The following is an 18,570-nucleotide window of genomic DNA, read 5'->3' as shown; positions in this document are numbered from 1 at the left end:
ACATACGATTTTTTTCGCAAGATCTCAAGATATTTTGCGTAACGTAGCATTGGCGGCACAAGCACGTGTTATTGTGTTTACTTTTATCTGATCGTTGTTGTTGACATTTTGATAACGTCTTTTTGATGATATGCATATTTTCTCAGTTCAAGAACTTGTATCACATGCATTTGTTCAAACATGAGGTAAAAATCGAAAACGAATTTTATTAATTGTTTTATATTTTTCCCATTTTGCATATTAAATATCTATCGAAGTTTGTTGAATATAATTCGTTTCTTTTTGTGTGTGAGTTACGTAAAATCAGTTTGAATTTATTTTTATGCCGAACCGGTCGACGGGGAGCCCCCCCCCCCCCCGACAAAAAATGATTTGGGGCGCGGCCCTTCGCTTTCGTGGGGAGGGGGGGGGGCTTATTTATGCTGGGGCTCTCCCGGGAAGTTCATAGCGGGCTTCATGATCATGAGATTTGGTGGATTTTCGATGAAATGGTGCTGACTTGGGACCGTGACATGGGCGGGGCTGGTAAGGCTCCAGCCTAAACCATAATTATTTGTTGTACTTGAGGATGTGGGTGCCATGGAGCCCACTGAATCTCAGTAGATCTCAAGGCTCATTAGCGGTGACTACCTTGAAGTGCTGCTCAAACTGGTTGAGAAGCATGTTCCTTTGCCGCTGTAGTGGTTGAGTGGTCATAGTGACGGACTCGCATCACAAGGACCTTGGTTCGAACCCCACTGTCACCACAGTGGTCAGCTGAAGTTGGTTTATTGTGGTTCTTGACTTCAAGACACGAATGCAAGCTGATCTCCCTGTTGAAAAGTCTCGCCACAGAGAGCAACGGGCTTACAACAATACAGTTATTCAGTCATTACACTTTACTTATAGGTAAGAAACTTGATGGCAGATGGCAGCACTACAAATAACAAGCATTACACAGGAATAAACTTCCTTGTTGGGTTCACTACATGTTGGAATGTGCTCCAACATGTACTAATTTGTTAGAGGTTCTGCAGCAGAATATGCATAAGTTGGTTCCTTGTCATGCCCCTTGACACATATATAAAATTCAGTTGGTCAATGATGCGAGAGAGATCCCTCAGCATGAGTGGCTAAAACTAAAAGATTAATTTATTTGAGCCACCGTCCACTATGTCGTAGTTATGCTACTCCTTACCTGAATTTTCCCAGAACCTCCTTTTTACCTATGAACCATATCCTGGTACCTAAAAGCAAAAGAATCAAAATCACTACAAAAGCAAAAATAGGCAGGGAGTGGTGCCATGGCTCACTAGCCAAAAGTATCACAATATCTGTTAAAAGTATTGAAAACAACTGATTATTTTAACCTGTGAAACAAAAGAGATGGTATTCTGTTCTTAAACAATATTAGAAAATGAGATCGGGTTTTCCAAAAAATATATAATTCATAGTAAATTCTACACAAAACTACAAATTTATATTTCAAATGGAATTTCACTATTGGTTTACCAGCAGCTGTATATAAGACCTCCAATACAATAATTAGGAAAATTTGCTGAGGACAATAAAACAAAATCATGTACAATCACAATATTAAATGTGGGAGAAACCATACACAATTATCATGTTTATGAGTATTAGGCAAAGCAAGTGCATTCATATACCAACTCAAATCTCTATACTCAACTTTCTTCAAATTTAAGCAGTAAAGTACACAGCTAAAACAGTGATATACACAATAATAATATTCACGAATGTATGCCAACATAACATGTTTTGTTTGGATTGTAAAATGTTCTCAGAAATAACAAAGCTCAATAATATCAAATAAAAACCCACTAACGAATCATATTGTACTGCCAAGAGAGTTATAATTGGGATTCTGATGTGTGTGTGTGTGTGTGTGTGCGCGCGCGCGCTACTTGTATACATACAGTGATCAACCCTTGCCTGAGGGGTAAAAAACACAAAAACAAAATATTATGCATATTTACATTGCAGCAATATTCTACCATTGAAGCTTATAGAGGAGTAGGCTATATGGGAAAGGGGATTAATGCCTATTCAGTTTAATATAATTTAATGTTATGATAACATTTCTAATTTAGAATTGAGAATATATTTGTCTATTTAAGAAGCTAACGCTATCAGAAGAGAAAAGGCATACAAAAGATTTTTCTATCATATAGCTTTCGTAAATTTACATGCAAATATTCATGACCTTCAGAACAAGAATTAACAATTAGGATGATATATAACCACATCAAAGTGGTTATATATCATTTGATGTGGTTATTATACATCACATCTTGTCTTAAAAAAAGAACACAGTATGATTGATCAATAGCTAAATTTTATTGTGAAGAACAATTATTCAATAATATTTCTGTGGAAGAATCATTAATGATCACAAATATGAAAAACCCATGAATATATCAGATAATCTTTCTAAAAACATATATATGCAGAACGCTATATAACAATACCTTCTTAACAATGTTACTCTTTGATCCTGGGATACTTTTCTTAGAATTAATGTACATTTTCCAAAATGGTCCGTGATACCCTGGGAAAGCTATATTATAATCCCATTTGGCATTTTCCCTGCACAGAAGGGGCCCCCCTTCCACTGACAGTATTCTAGTCATGGGGCTAGGATGAATCCATATTGAATTTTTTTATACTCCAAAATATATAGAGTTAACTAAATTGTAAGTTATCAAATACTTTAAAATTTACGCAGACTAGATTCTGTTTTTTTTTTTTTTTTGGTTAATTAAACCTATGTTCCAGTCATGGCCCCCACAAGGGGTGGGCTGGCAAGGCTCCAGTCCTGGGGCCCGGAACGATTTTCATTATTTTTTTGTTTTTTCATTCTATAAATCCATCATAAAGGGGCCCCGGAAAAGTCTGATCGGGGGGGGGGGCTGCAAAAGATTCCAGCCTAGGGGCCCTACTCCAGGATGTGGGGGTCATGGCGCCAGTGAGCTTCGTATAAAAATTATCGAATGAGCATTTGCACTAAAATGCGTGAGCACTTTTTGAAAATTTTCCAACTTAAATTTTAGTTAACTAAATCACTTAAGGTGTGTAAATGGACCTCAAGTCCAACCGGAGATCTCTGCCTACGGGCTCAGCTCCAGGATGTGGAGGCCATGCCTCTTTATGTGCTGTCAGTTTCATTTCCCCATAATATGTCAAACGGAATGTTTCAGTCTTTATGAATCCCTATTTCACTTTGAAACTGTAAAACAACAGCCCATCTTAGCACAAATAACTCTTAAAAACAATGTTCTCTTTTGTGACAAAGTCAGCCTGATATTTAAAAACTTAAATCAACAATTTCTTGATAACAAACCATGATAATTTTCAATGATGCTCAACTATAGCTGACAGCCTTAATGTTAAAAACATTACCAGTGTCCTCTGACTATATTTTGTGGAAGTGTAGTTCTATACATCATTAACAATAGGGTTAACAGATGTTCTTTTTGATGTCATTTCAAGCGGCCCCATACATTTGAGAGAATTCAGTGTTTTGTCCTCCTTTGCAGGTTTCCGAATTTTTTTCCTGGGAAATTTTTTTTTTTTCACTACAGCATATCACTTTTTCTTTTTTTTTTACGTTCTACACACTTTGGCCAATTGCCGTTAAAATACCCAGAATACAGGAACCCAATCTGCTCCAAGCAGGGCAGATGCTATTTTAACTATGCCTCACCCTGCTCCAGGACAATATGAATAAGACAGTCTGAAAAACCGCTCTGGAAGAACAAAACTGCAACATCCGTTTTAAGAATACCATTGTATGCTCACCAGCAGATAATGTCATAGTGAAGTAGGAAAGGAGGGGAAAGTGTTGCCTCTTCCATTCAGAAATGAGAAAAATTGGATGCAAATGACACATAGTGCTGATCCTTATGGGAAATCGTGTGTGGCAAAAAAGTATCACTCCTGAAGGAAGAAAAACTCTGAGGGTAAAGAAAGAAAACCTCTCGCTTTGCTATAGGCAAAGTTTTAAAACTGACCAGACTGTCTGAACACATTAAAAGCGAGGAAAGATGAATTTTTTTTTTTAATTTTTTTTCCGTTTTTTTTAAAAGAGGTCCTGTTTTAGTTGGGAAGTACTATTATTATGGCAGCTGGTTTTTTTGTTAGTATAGCGGCACTATCTGTTATGAAATTTGGGAAAAGTGACATCACGAAAGGTGCATGCACAAGCATCCTCCTTTTTCGGTTTTCGAATCTGGTGACCTTACTTAAAAAAGTACTACTAGAGCCTTATTGAGAATTATCACGATTTGTTGGCATGCCACACACACAGAGAGTGGTTGGTCTTTTGAAAATGCTGTGGAATGCTTCAGTTTGTTTTTCTTATGATTGAAATAATCAAAAATTGTCTTATACAACTAAAGAATCATGTGCCTCCCCCCACCCATAAGCTGGCTCTATAATAGGATTTTTAATATTGATTTTCCTTTAAATTTCAATGATGCCACTCTTATCAGGATCCTTAGAATTCTGACTGTTAAAAAACCTGGGTCCTTAAAAAGTATACTGTGGGATTCAAGAATAAAAGTTTTTGCATCCTTTTCAAAAATTTTGGGTATTTCACAAGCTATTTGATGACGTCACTGCCTTATAACCTTTTGATTATCCAGCCAACAACTTATTTTCCCTTCTGAAGTTGCGCTCATGACTAAAATGTGTGCTAACATTGAAATACGCCATGAAACAATATTTTGAACTCATTGGTTAAGATATGTGATGAATTGCACATTTATATGAAAAGTACTTGTTTCATTACTTAAAATAGGTCTTTGCATCTTTTTATTTATGAAATAATAGTAAATTGTAAAAAACTTTATTTATCTTGTCAAAGTTTGGTTCTAAGGTCGGGATTACACTATAAAAGTTATTTTATAAAACTTGAAAAATGCAGCTAATAAGCATATGGGTTGCAATTGAGTGAATGTAATAGGCTTATTGGTTGTTTTTCAAGTTTTCAAAAGATCTTTTATCAAACTTTTATAGTATAATCCCGGCCTAAAACATGTTTGTTGATTTGAAATGAATTTCATCTTTGTACAGACCAGATGCTGGCAAAGGATTGTGGTGCTGTTTTCTTTTGCCCTCTGCATTCATAGCTGCCTATCTCGGAGGTGATTTACCAGGTGAATGTTTAGATGTTTAAGCGTATGCACAAATTGCTGACTGTGATTTATTTGTTATAGAATTCAGTTAAATGAGGTTCTGTAGAAATGACACGTGGTACACAGACAGATTTGTGGTTTTGCCGCCTACGGGCTATACACGTTTTGGCCACCCTGTCTGTAGCCAGCAGTATATGCTGACCTATTGGGAAGAAGAAAAGTGGAGCAATATATATAGGCCTATATAATATACAGGATGCATAGCTAAAAGCATGTACTGCAAATTATTGGCAAACCATTGATCCTAGAGACATACTTCCAATTAGAAAAAGTATCCAAATAATGTGGGGACCTCAGACACATAATTCATATTGCAAGGGATTGTATAATTCTTAAAATAAAAGTTAACTTTTTATGTTGACACCCTGTGCTTAAAAAACTCAATTAGAAAGTTGTTACCCTGTCTCTCCTGATGCAAACAAAAAGGAATTCCAGGTTTCTGAGTGCAATATTCCCTGAGATATTTGAATTCAAAAAACCGTAAAAAGTCTGGGAGAAAACAGTAAATGAGGGTAAAAAGCATTTTCTGTTAGTTTTTGCTGTTTTTTTTTTTCCAAAATTTCCTCTACTTTTTGAATTCAAATTTTGCATTTCAATTAATTATACAATCCTTTGCAACATGAATGATGCATACACATCTGAGTTCTACGCATTATCTGATTACTTTTTTCTAATTGGAGATATGACTCTAGGATCAACGGCTAGCCAATAATTTGCGGTGCGTGTTGTTACCTATGCACCCTGTATATGCAAAACCACGAGTCAGTTAAGATGTTCCCTTCGTGAGATTATTTTTCAGCCGTAGTTGTAATAATAATACTTTGCTGACTGATTCATGTTTTCTTTTGTTGCCAGGCATTCATTCTCTGTCCATAACTTTGTGTTTGACTTCATCCATATATGTCCTGTGTAAAGAAAACTTTTGCGAAAATAGGTTGTGGAAACTGCTGGAGTCATATTCAACTATTCTGTTATTGGTTGCGTTTTTATACATTATCATTGGTAGATTGAGTTTCTGTGAGTATTTCATGTTCATAATAAATTATAATCAATGATATTTGTTGTTATGCACAGCTGATTTCTGAAAATTTGAACTCTCATAATTATAGTATGCATGTACAATAATTGTAATATTATTTCATATTTATGAAGTGGTATGTTTTTTAGACTTTTTGTCCAAAATTAATTTTAACAAAATTAACTTAATAATTAAGAAATTATAATTAATTTATAATTGTTATTTAATTAATTACAACTAGGTCTAATTATTAATCATGAGCTTATATTTCCCAAGAACCCAATAATTAAAATTTAATAATTAGTGCAGAATGGTTTTTTTTTATTTCTGGAAAAAAATCATTTCGCATGAAAGTGAAAACAAATTTCATGTGCAGTCAAACCTATATGGGACGCACACAAAGGATATTGATTGTCTGAAGCACTTTAATATAAAAAATGAAAAACAAGATATTGCGATAGATGAGATCAAGTGGAATACCCCTACCAACCCTGGCTGATCTCAAGCTGTTTTTGAGTTATGGTGGATATTCGATTATGGAAAAAAAATGAGTCAAGTCTGAAAAAATCCAAATTTATTAAGTTTCTGTAAGACTTACACACAAACTAAGCTCATATTTAGAAAGAGCAGAAAAGTTCTATACGTTGACACCATTTTCATTGGAATATCTGGATTTTATGGCAAGCTACAAGAGCTGAAAGATTGGCGAAGTTCAAAATTGTATTGTCACCAAAATATTTAACAGCAAATTCCGCAAATACCCTTCTAACTACAGTCGGTCAAATTTACCAAAAACTTGTCAATTGCACCAGCTTTCGAACACCAATATGGTTTATTGTAGGCTCTTTCGAAACCTAATGCAGTGGACATGTTTTTGATAAATTTGACTGGTTGTTTCTAGAAGGGTGTTTCCAAAATTGGTTATTAAAAGGTTTAGCGACAATTTGATTTTGAAGTTTACCAATCTTTCAATCTGATGGAATTTGTATCACTGTATAGTATTTTTTCTGTTCTTTCCAAATATGAGCTTAGTTTGCATGTAGGTCTTGCAGAAACCACAACTTTGACACATTTTTCTTCCATAATCGAATATCCCCAATAACTCGAAAATGATTTGAGATAGGACAGGGTTGGTAGAGTGCTTCATATGCCACTTAGGCTTGTCTATAAACCCCTTCTGTTTGGCAGAACAGGTCACATTCACCATATGGTTATAATTGCACTCTCATAGTAGACTCATGCAGTTGTGTTGTATATGGTCCATATAAAATTGTTTATTCTTTTTTTAAAAGAAAATTAAAATGGTATGTTTTCTTTTTTTTTCTGCTAAAGTTATTTGAAATTCACACATGCTGAAATCAAAAATTATTTCTCATTTTCAGATTGTTTGCTGTGCTTTACTTCATTGTGTATCTTCAGTAAAATATATAACATCTTGTTATCAAAATGTCCCGGGAGTTTCACGTGCGGGGAAGCAGCTGTGGTAACTCAATTAGTCATTGTGCTGTCTGCCCTATTTGTTTCTTCATTGTTACTGAATACTGTAAGTTAAAAATGTTGCTTCTTAACTTCATCGTTGTTCACTACAGATTAGGTGTGTCCAACTTTTTTGTGTTTTCTGGAAACACTAAATTAAAAAATGTGCTTTGGGCTGCATTGAAAAAAAAAAATTTACTGCACTCCAAAATACAAACGATAGCTGATAAAATACTCTGACGCCAAGTTCGCCAATCTAAGTGTCTGAGAAAAAAAGAGAAAGATCTTTCTGCCACCATTTGGTGAAAAACTTGGAACACAACAAACACCTTAAATCACCCAAAATGGTATTAGATGTTAGAAGGTATTTAATTATATCAGTAATTGTTGTTGAGTCTTATTAATCCATTTTGGGTCTTGGGTTAGACACCCCATGTATAAATGTTTAGATTTCTATCATTTTGTCTTCTTTAAATCATATTTAATCGAAAAATATTTAAAAAAATTACTCATATTGTAATAACATGTCATATCTACTAATGTTAGTCACAAATTTTGGAAAATGTAGTGCATGTGTAAAATAAGCAAATATACAGTCATCTCTCAGTATTCGCTGGGATTACATTCCAAAGGTGACCGCAAATACAAAAAAATCATGAATAACACAAACCAAAAACTTTGGTTTTTTAGGCATCTTGTTTATATCTGATTTATGCAGCAGACATAGAAGGGGGGGGGGTGGTATGCAGTGATTCTTGGCTGTGTTTTCTGAAAGAATGCTATTATGATGTGTGTTAGCCATTTTCTCTTCATTTCAGTTAATGTGTTAGAGTGTGGTATAACAAGGCTTCCTCAACCAATTTTTTTACATGTGAAAAACGTACTGTAGATGGGTCTATGTGTCATGGAAACAATCCATTGCTGATTTAAGCTTACAAACCCCTTTTGTTATATTGCACACAATGAACTTCTCTTCCACTTCTTAACCCTTCACGTATAAGCTTTTGATAACAAATTTGGATGATCTTGGACAAACTGGCGATCAATCTGGTATCTTTGTCCCAACCTACCTGCATGTTAGAAAAAGGAAGAAGAGAAACGACAAAAAGGAAGAAAAGGAGAAAACAGTATAATAAATAAGTAGATAAGAGAGTATAAGGTAGATTTCTTTTTTCACCCCTCACCCAATGGGTTCTTTTTCACTCATATATATGTAGTAGAAAGAAACATTATATGTAAGGGGGGGGGGTCACTGAGAGGAGTAAAAAAAAATGGATGTGAAAAAAAACAACTTCAGTTCATAGGGTAACAATGAAGCTTTGTGATGATGAGGAGAGAAGAAATAAAACACAGAACTGAATTGAATTTCTTCTACTGGTTATGGTAAAGAGCTTAAACAACCCTCCCTGAAGGTTTTTCTATCAATGCTGGAAGTGTTTCTAAAAGGCTGTTATTTAAATGTTCCTGAAAGTGAAAAACTTAAGAGAAAAATTCAGAAATTGACCGAAAATGGATAAATCAAACTAACTGCTTCTGATACCAGAGCAAATACCCCATATGAAGATTATACATTATATGGTTCATTTCACACGTAGGCCTGCAATTTATTATATTTTTTTCCGATACAAGAATTAGCACTGCAACTTTTTTTTCCAGAAAACTAGGAAAGAGACAGTAAATACAAACTCTGCGAATACAGAGGGCTGGCTGTATATCTTTTGAAGCTTTTTTATAGTTACATACTGTTTCATTATAAACTGTTACAGATGAATGAATCTTTGAGTCCAACAATGATAGAAGCTTTAAATTATTTCAAGTCTTTTCAAGTGAGTTTTTTTTCTTTTAAGTTTTCATTGGTTGATAAAAATGTCATGCATTTATGACACGTATTCAGAATTAGGGATAATGTATGCCAAAGTTTAAGGAGTTTTACCATACCTTGATGAAATCAAAAGAGTTCATTGGAAAAGTAGTCAGTATTTTCACTTGCTAAGGTATAGAACATTTTGTTATAACAACTTTTATACAATGGAAAGTTTAGAAATCTTACCAATAGTCAACATCTTTTCCTTTGACAAAAAACACTTTTTACCCATGTATTTTAACATAGCTGCAGTGAAACCTCTCTTTTATGGCCAAAAAATAATCACATTTTTTTAAAAACTCTTCAATAACAAGAACCTCAGACGTGGGCGCCCCTATTTTGCAAACAATTTTTTTTTTGTTCCCGTGGTGTCTGCAAAAGAGGGGTTTTTCCATTTCTGTGTAATAAGTAGCTCATGGTTAACTACTTTCAGATATAATTACAACTCTTCTATATGATATACATTTATCACTTTTTTTAATGGAAATAATTTTTTTTCTGTCTTGGCTATTATACCCATCACTTATGCAAATTAAATTAAGAGAAATTTTCAAGTTATCAGTAATTTAATGCATTTGATGACTTACAGATGATGATGTGTTTAGGAATAAATTTTGAGAATTAATGAACGGTTTTTACAGAAAAATAGTCACAAATAGCTCATTGATTTATGAAACCAATGTAAGAGATAGATATAAAAAAAACAAATTGACATCAATTGTTATTCTCTACATATTTATACGTATTAGCCTATATGGAATGTATGATTCTTCCCAAAATACCCCAAGTACTTCAGAATTATTGTTTGAATGATGGAGCATAATTGAACAAAGCAGGAAATAGAAGATGTAGGAAAATATGAAAGATAGATATAATTTACAGACATAATAATTATAGACAGATAATTTGCAACAGAGAAAAAAGGTTAAAAAAAGTGAAGCAAAAGGTGATTTTACAATACTGAAAAAACACCCAATTAGAATGTCTTTTGGGAAATAAAGGGGACATTATTAGTTGTACCTACACATTGTAAAAAGAAGATTTATATGAGATTACAAAGAAATTCGCGTTTGAAAAGCGGTCAAAATTTGTTATAGGCGTACATTGCTGAAATCAATGTTCGTTATAAGCAATCAAAACAGCATAAATAAGCAATACAACATTCACAGGACATGGGAAAACTTTTTTATACATGAAAATTCATAATATCTGTGTTTGTTATAAGCGAGCCTGACTGTAGAAAGTTTTTCCTTATTATATGCTAAGAACAAATGGTGTGGTTAAATGCTTAACCACATTATGTTTAAATTTAGTTTTTTTCATGTTTAGTTTTATTGAATCAAGAATTTTTTTCAGGTAATCATTCAGACTTGTTTATCTGCAGTGTTAGTTTTATACATGTTCCCAAAGCTCAGAACTACATATGCCTTCTATCCTACATGTATCGTGTTAGGATTAATATGGTTGGAGCTGTGGTCAAGATATCTTGGAGAAAATGCTTTTCAATGGATGTTTACGCGAGCATTTCAACATCAAAAAAGGGTTTGTGTGTTATCTTTCAGATTTATTGGTCTTATTTTTTCAGTTATCATTGTTATTTGAGTTTATCTTTTTTTTAATATTCTCATTTTTATTAATTTCTCACTTTAATATCAACTTCAAACAAAGCTAAAACAAAAGGCTAAATTTTAATTCACTTAGTTAAAGGTCAGTTGAGAAAAGCAAATATATTCTTAAATACATGCTATAAGAATAATTTCTTGATTTAATTCCAGGTCATCTTGCTATGGACATGGTGTGTGCTGACTTGTATATCTTTATTGATAGTTCTCTACCAGCAAAGTAAAAGTTCCACTTCCGTGTCAACTGTAACAAGAAAATGGTTTCATGTTCTAATAGCTGCCATCTACATACCTGGAATGATTTATGATATTGATTTCCTGTATATAGCCTCTGCTGTTGCAGTTTTTTTATTCATATTTTTGGAGGTAACATACGTTTTTCAATTTGTGATTGAAGTTTATTTGTCTTCTTTTAATAATGTTTTGGTTCCCACCACATACTTTTCATTTTATCGTGCTAAAATGTATATAAAAGTATATAATACAGTTTTTCGGCATAATTTGTGTCAGGAAGGGGGCAGTCTCTACAGCATTGTAAAGATTTATCTATCATAACTTTCAATCTGGAGAAGTGTAAACTACTGCACACCTTATTGCTTGGCTGTGCAGGGCCGTGAACAAGTTTGAAGGTCCAGACCTTGAACATATTTGAAGCCCTGTTAGCACAATTTATGTAATAAAATCTTCAATAATTTGGAGCTTGTTGGCCCTCCCATTGAGACACCACTGCCATGACAAAACTATAAATTTTTCCTTAATAAAATCAGAGATTATAAACTATGTCCGCTGCCCATATTAAATAAGGTTAATTTAAGGAGATGGTATGCATCATAGTATTGTATTTGTGTGCGTTATGTTTGTATATAATTTTGCCATACATAATAAAATTGCAGGATGTTCTCCAGTCTATAATAGGGAATCCACAATGAGTGGATATTGTCATATGGTGATGTGTCTCTTGTTTTAACAGCTGCACACTAGATTCAGTAGTAGTTCAGTAGTTTGCTGCAAGATATCTCACATGCAATAAACATTCAATAAATTCATTCGTTAAAATAGTTTATTTAATGAAATTCAGCTATTTTAAACTATTCTATAAAGCCAGGATTACACTATAAAAGTTCATTTATAAAACTCGATGAATGCAACCAATAAAGTCATTGGCTACGTTCGAGCAAATGCAACCAACAATATTATTGGTGTAATTTTTCACATTGAACTTTTATGAAAAGCCAAAATTACAAACTATAAAAGTTTTGTAAAAGATCTTTTATCAGACTTTAATAGTTTAATCCCGGCTTTATTCATAACATTTTAAACTATTCTTAGGCCGGCATTACACTAAAAAGTTTTAGAAAAGTTCTTTTATAAAACTTGAAAATGCACCCACTATCAGTTACATTCGAGCGAATGTAACCAATAGGCGTATTGTTTGTTTTTTTCAAGTTTTGTAAAAGATCTTTTATCAAACATTTATATAGTGTGACTGCAGCCTTATTCATAATATTTTAAACTATTCTTATTCATAATATTTTCACTGAATATTGTTATTATGATGGTATGATTGTTACATTGTGATGATGGTACATCGTTTAAAAGAAACTTTTTTCTCTCTTTAGACAGCTAGAGTTCTTAAAATATGGCCAATTGGAGATGCAATAGATGATGCTTTTCAGATATTTGTGGATGAGAAAGACTCTGGTTCTTTGATTCTCACCAACATATACCTTCTTGTGGGTTGCTCCTGTCCAATGTGGGTGTATCCTCCTATACTCAGAGGCAAGTTTTATATAAATTTGAAAATGTGGTAGTTTATATTACATTCTCTGTCAGACCAGACGCGACCCTGGCTCTGTCCCTCCCGGGATATAAGCCTTTTGCCCGTGTGGGTTGGGTCATACTATATTACATTCTGGCTCACTATATTGCGTGTACAATATATTCTGCTCACAAGGTTCCTGTTTAGAGTAATATTTTCCAGCTCAGTACTCCTTATTTTCATGTTCCAGACTTTTACTGATGCTCATCACACACACACACACAATATATATAGGCCTATATATTTTTCAGCATTTTCCCATAAGCTGGATGTATTACTTGTGGATGTGATGGCGCAGATACACTAACGCACCAATCTTGCAATGCGCGACCCCCTGCAGCGGTTCTAATCCACTCATGGGTACACAAACTTTCTTTGTGTTAGTTGAAAAAACAATTCTAGGTGGGTCCAGTGAAAACAGCTCAATAATCGTTCACAACACCGTACAAATTATTGAACAACCAATTGCAAATGCTTTCATTGCATGATCAACACGCCAGTGTATACACGCTTTTATGTGTCAGACTATTCATTTTCTTTGATAATTTGCTTTTAAACATTATTTTTATTAGCCTCAGTGATATCTACTTTGCCATCATGGCCTAGGACTTCTTCCACACCTGCTTATGTTCATTGAGACACTTTCAGACCATCCACCGCCCAGGCTGTATTGACAATGGTCGATTTTGGCCAGTGCCCAAACTGTTAAGAGGCTGGGCGGTGTCGGGTGCTTTATTCTGCGTACGCACAATACATATAGCACATACATAACAATAAAACACATATTTAAATAATGATAATTAAAAATTAAAGGAAAAATAATAATTAAAAATTGAAAAATAAATTCACATATACACTGAAAAGAATTGTGCACAATTTCAGGCATAATGAGAAATTGTGAGATTTGATTAGTCTGCTTTCAATCTTCTCTTTTCATATGAAGTCAGAGTCTCCCTCCTCAGGCTCTCTCCAGTCTTCTTCCTGTTCCTCTACCATTTGTTCTATCATTCTTTCTGTCTCGTCATTGTTGATGTCAGCAGTCTCTTTTGATCTTTGCCTAATTCTTTCACTCCTCCTTCACTGCTGTGAATGAAGGATTTTTGTTTTGTATGTAACTGTTCAATGTTTGTCCTCTAGGAATTTGACCAGGTCTTTTAGTTTTCGGAGCGAGGTTTCATCCCCTTACCATTTGCTGAAACCAGGCTTTTTCTAACTGTGGGGAGGCTTAACTAAGTGAAATTACAGTGTCCGTGCTCATTCTGTGGCATAGTGAAGTGGACTGCCCCTCCTTCTGGAAATGCACGTCATTATTTACAATAGTTAACTTTTCAAAATGGGTTGGGAATATAAACCCATACCCACAGAGGAAGATCGTTTTCTCTCAAAATACACCAACTAATGTATGCATATACATTGGTTCGTCGGTTCATTGTTCTAGGAGTTGGAGAGAGAGCACAATCATTTGCGCAAAATCGAGAAAAGGGATTCTTGAAAAAAAAAATGTGGAATTTTAAAGAGAGTTTGGTTATTTCCACTGTGCTAATTATAATGCGGATCAATGAAATTTACAAAACTGCAGAAAAAGTTCAAATTTGTTGGTGTTTTAGGCAAAGTACAATATTTTTCTTCACTTTTTCCTACCATTCTTTCCTATACGAACATTTTAGACAATTTTAAAAAAAATAAAAATTATCTGCAATTTTCATAATCGTGAACTTTGTAATTACTATTTCTCAGGGTAACTCAGTTAGGCAGCCACCACTGACTTCCTGGTCAAAATCAAAAGGGTAGCGTAAATTAGCCATTGCGATTTGCATACAAAAATTATTTTTTATAGTTAAACCATTCATTTAATTCATTCAATGGTAAGAAACTTTGAGTAAGTGGACTTTATTAATGTCACAAGATTTTGTTTCTGTTCACACTTTGACCAGATGTAATCTGATTCCCAAATGAATCTTCAGGAGTGTTCAAAAATTAAACAGGGGGAGTGTCTTTTTACACCTATTGAAAAAGCTCTAGATGAGTAGCAGCAAAGAGTACTCGGTCCCTAACTTTTGGACGTGTATATTGTGTGGTAATTATAAAAGACACATGAACACTTTTTGTAATGCAGAAATATTACCATTTTTTTAATTGTTATTACCACTTATTATTACCATTTTACAGTTGTATCTCATTTGCAGGCTTTCACATTTCCTATTTGAGCGGAATAATATCGGTAGCATTTGGTGATACTGTGGCATCTGCATATGGTTCAACGTACGGAAAACATCAGTGGAAAAGTGAGTTTTTATATTGCCTGAGATAATTTCTCTTGCTGAAGGTACTTGAAACATTAAATTTCAGAAACAGTTTTTTAAAAAACCATGGTTTTTCAAAATTGGTATTTTACATACGATACGTGGGCTTATTTTTTTCTTTCTGTGGTATTGATGAGATGCTTGCTATCATATACACCAATGTGATTTGAGAAAATTTGTGTTCACAGAAATGTTTTCATTGTGCACAAAGCTTAGAGCATATATGCTCAACCCATGACCTGCAACCTAAAACTTAGTTTTGTAAAAATTAACTAAGCAGCAAATTTACAGATTACTCAAGTGACCCATTGCACAGTTCCAGAGCTGTTGACTGGTCCATGGTACAGTTCCACATCACTCAAGTGACTAGTGACATGTCCAGATCACTCAAGTGGCCCACGGCACAATTCCTGATCATTCAAGTGGACATGGTGTATTTCCACATGACTTAAGCGGTCCACAGCACATTCCCAATCACTTCAGTGAACCATGGCACAGTTTCAGAGCACTTAAACGGCCCACAACAGGTTTTCAAATAAATGAAGTGGCCAGCACTCTCCTAAAGGTGGAGCACTCTTTGCCTAGAGCATGGTTTCTTAACAGTGAGGGACCCGGTAGCCCAGGTTGATAAGATACTCGCCCAAAGTACCAAAGGGTGTTTAATGGTGTTGTGAGTTCGATACCCGGTTCTTCCTTATCAGAAAATTTTCCTGACACAGGGGTACAACAGAAATGGCGACTTGACCGCAGCAAAAAATTTCTACTGCAGGGAGTCCTGCATCGAGGGGTTAGCGGGCCAACCTCTCAATAAGTATAAAAAACAAGCCTGCCATTCGGAGTAGACAATAAATTGTAGGTCCCGGTCTAATTAGCCTTCATGTGCAGAAAATGACTGCGGTACGACAAAAATGATCTTAACAGTGGGGTCCATGGACCCCTTGGGAGTCCATGAGAGCATTTCGGCGGGGGGTCCGTGAGCTTGATTGAGAGAAAATTCAACTTACATTCTTTCATATACTGAACGAAATTAAGTGTATTCATAATTTCATCGAAGAACTGGCAGCTTTGCTATTGTTCTTCAGTATGCAGTTGAATGAAGCTACAGACATCTCTCAATGTTGCTAGCTTCTTGTTTTTGCTCGCAATGCGCATGTTGGAGCCATCAAAGAAGAATTCTTATTTTGTAATCATCGTCTGGAAACTACAAAGGCTATCAATGTTTTCGAAATGCTAAAAACATTTTTTCATAGACAAAATTTTGATTGGAAAGAGAAACTTTATTCAATTTACATTGATGGAGCTCCTGCAATGCTTGGTAATAAATCTGGTTTTGCTACTTTGGTGAAAAAAGAAGCTCTACCCCCCCCCCCCCCCAACTGGGCCGTCATTTCAACTTTTTCCGGGTTGAGGGGGAAGCAAAGAACATGTGCTCAATGTATGGATATATATTTGTATATATACACACCATTTATAGTGTATTTTCTAAAGCTGGGGGGCCACGCCCCCCCCCCCAACTCCCCCAAATGACAGGTCTGCTCCTCAAGTCATTGTCTCTCACTGCTGTTTGTACAAACATGCATTGGCAACAAATACTCTTCCACCAACTCTGAAAGAAATTTTGTCAATAGCCATAAAAATTGTTAACTTTATCAGAAACAGATCTATGAGTCATTGAATTCGTAAAAGATTTTGTTTATGTAAAAAAAAAAACCAAAAAACGGTATATAGAAGAATGTGTTTAAAATACACATATAAAGGGGATTTAATTTTATTTATCGCTCGCGCACATATATTTTTGTTCTTCCGAAAACATTCTGATGTCTTCGCGAATTTTAATCCAAAAACTTTTACTGCTGATTTTCATTCATAAACAAATTTTGATAATGGGGAAACATATCCAACTTTGAAAACATACCCGGTCCCTTGCGATTCTGCTTTAGGTCAGCATCACGCTATATAAGTTTTGTAAAAGATCTTTTATCAAACTTTTATAATTTAATGTCATTCTCGAACGAGTTTTCTGTGTATTTCAAAGGTGGCAAAGACGAAACACATACTCGTTATATGATTGTTTCATAGTTATTATATTTTATGTATGTTTAAAAGTTCTTTACAGAGAGGGGGTCCATTGTCTTCGCTCTACTGACACAAGGGTCCAGGAACATTGCTTATTGTACGTTTTCTCTTCTATCTCCCCCCCCCCCCACTCATAAAAAAAATGTTCTTATAACCCCTCCCCCACCACTTTTAGTGATCCTATTGAATCCTATATTGTAGGTGTAGCTATTATTGTTCTTCCCCCTCCCCCAGTAAGGTCCATCGCTCACTTTGGAAAAAACTGTTCTAAATTAATATTGAAACTACACAAAATTCATATTCTAAATCAGCCTTATTTTACTTACACAAATATTTGTTCAAATTTTTGTACAAGTGTTTAGCATGAAACAATGCTTTTTTTTCAGGCAGTTCGTTAATACATTATGATTTTTTTTAATCTGAATTTTTTTTTACGCCTCTTCCATACAGATTCAAAGAAAACTGTAGAAGGCACAATAGCTGCAATAGTTGTCCAGCTGATAGTTATGATAATGGTCTTAGTGTACAGTAAGTAGAAAATCATATTTAAAACTATAATATATCCAAAAAAATATATCCAAATGAAAATTTCAATGATAAATCCATCAAATTTTTATTCTAAAAGTTTAAAATTCTTATCATATGAAGATTTTAATTAGAATGTGATGTTAAAACTTGGAATCTGAAACAATAAATGTTTCAAGATATTTTTTCATCATTGTAATTTACTACACTGATTTAGAGATTTTAATATCCTGTTATATGATTATAGCCTGCTGTAAGTCAGTATGTTTCTTTTGTTATTAAAATATTCAATAATACTTTTAAGTCAAACTGTCACTGAAATGTCTCCTAGTTGTAATTTATATTGAAATGAATTGAATGAATTTTTGAATATGAATTTTTCTATATATTTTAGGTGATTTGGTCTCTACCACAAATATTATTTTAGTAATCTTTTCTGCTATAACGACATCACTACTTGAAGCAAAAACTACACAAGTTGATAACCTTGTTCTGCCAATATTTATGTATGTTATATTGTCCTTTGTTGCTTGATTAAATTTTATAGTTCTGTATTAAACTGTTGAAGAAAATATTTTTTGATACCTTTATGAATAAAAAAAATTTATTTTTTAAAATATAATGTTTGTTTAAAAATCTTTTTATCACAGAACTTTTACATAAATTGGACAA

The 18,570-nt window shown here is 34.2% G+C and overlaps 1 protein-coding gene across 1 annotated transcript; it reads left to right on the top strand.

Moving 5' to 3' along the window:
• The first annotated feature begins 32 nt into the window (after positions 1-32).
• Dolk (Dolichol kinase) lies at positions 33-18,432 on the top strand. The gene is made up of 11 exons (XM_089247523.1): positions 33-185; positions 5,074-5,156; positions 6,051-6,212; positions 7,596-7,756; positions 9,456-9,515; positions 10,910-11,095; positions 11,329-11,541; positions 12,795-12,954; positions 15,181-15,279; positions 17,824-17,901; positions 18,293-18,432. The coding sequence occupies exons 1-11, from the start codon at positions 181-183 to the stop codon at positions 18,430-18,432; spliced, it is 1,347 nt and encodes a 448-aa protein (XP_089103649.1). The 5' UTR covers positions 33-180.
• The last annotated feature ends 138 nt before the right edge of the window (positions 18,433-18,570 follow it).

This window comes from Pholcus phalangioides, unplaced genomic scaffold (assembly GCF_987345545.1).
Source record: "Pholcus phalangioides strain wild (caught in Gottingen) unplaced genomic scaffold, Ppha-v1.0 ptg000003l_1, whole genome shotgun sequence".
Lineage (NCBI taxonomy): Eukaryota > Metazoa > Arthropoda > Arachnida > Araneae > Pholcidae > Pholcus > Pholcus phalangioides.
This window is presented reverse-complemented; position numbering and strand designations above follow the sequence as displayed.

Bases quoted from the DNA above. Each gene is read 5' to 3' on its own strand.
- Dolk (XM_089247523.1), top strand. The intron at 6,213-7,595 runs GTGAGTATTTCA...TCTCATTTTCAG, and splicing joins CATTGGTAGATTGAGTTTCT to ATTGTTTGCTGTGCTTTACT. The intron at 9,516-10,909 runs GTGAGTTTTTTT...AATTTTTTTCAG, and splicing joins ATTATTTCAAGTCTTTTCAA to GTAATCATTCAGACTTGTTT.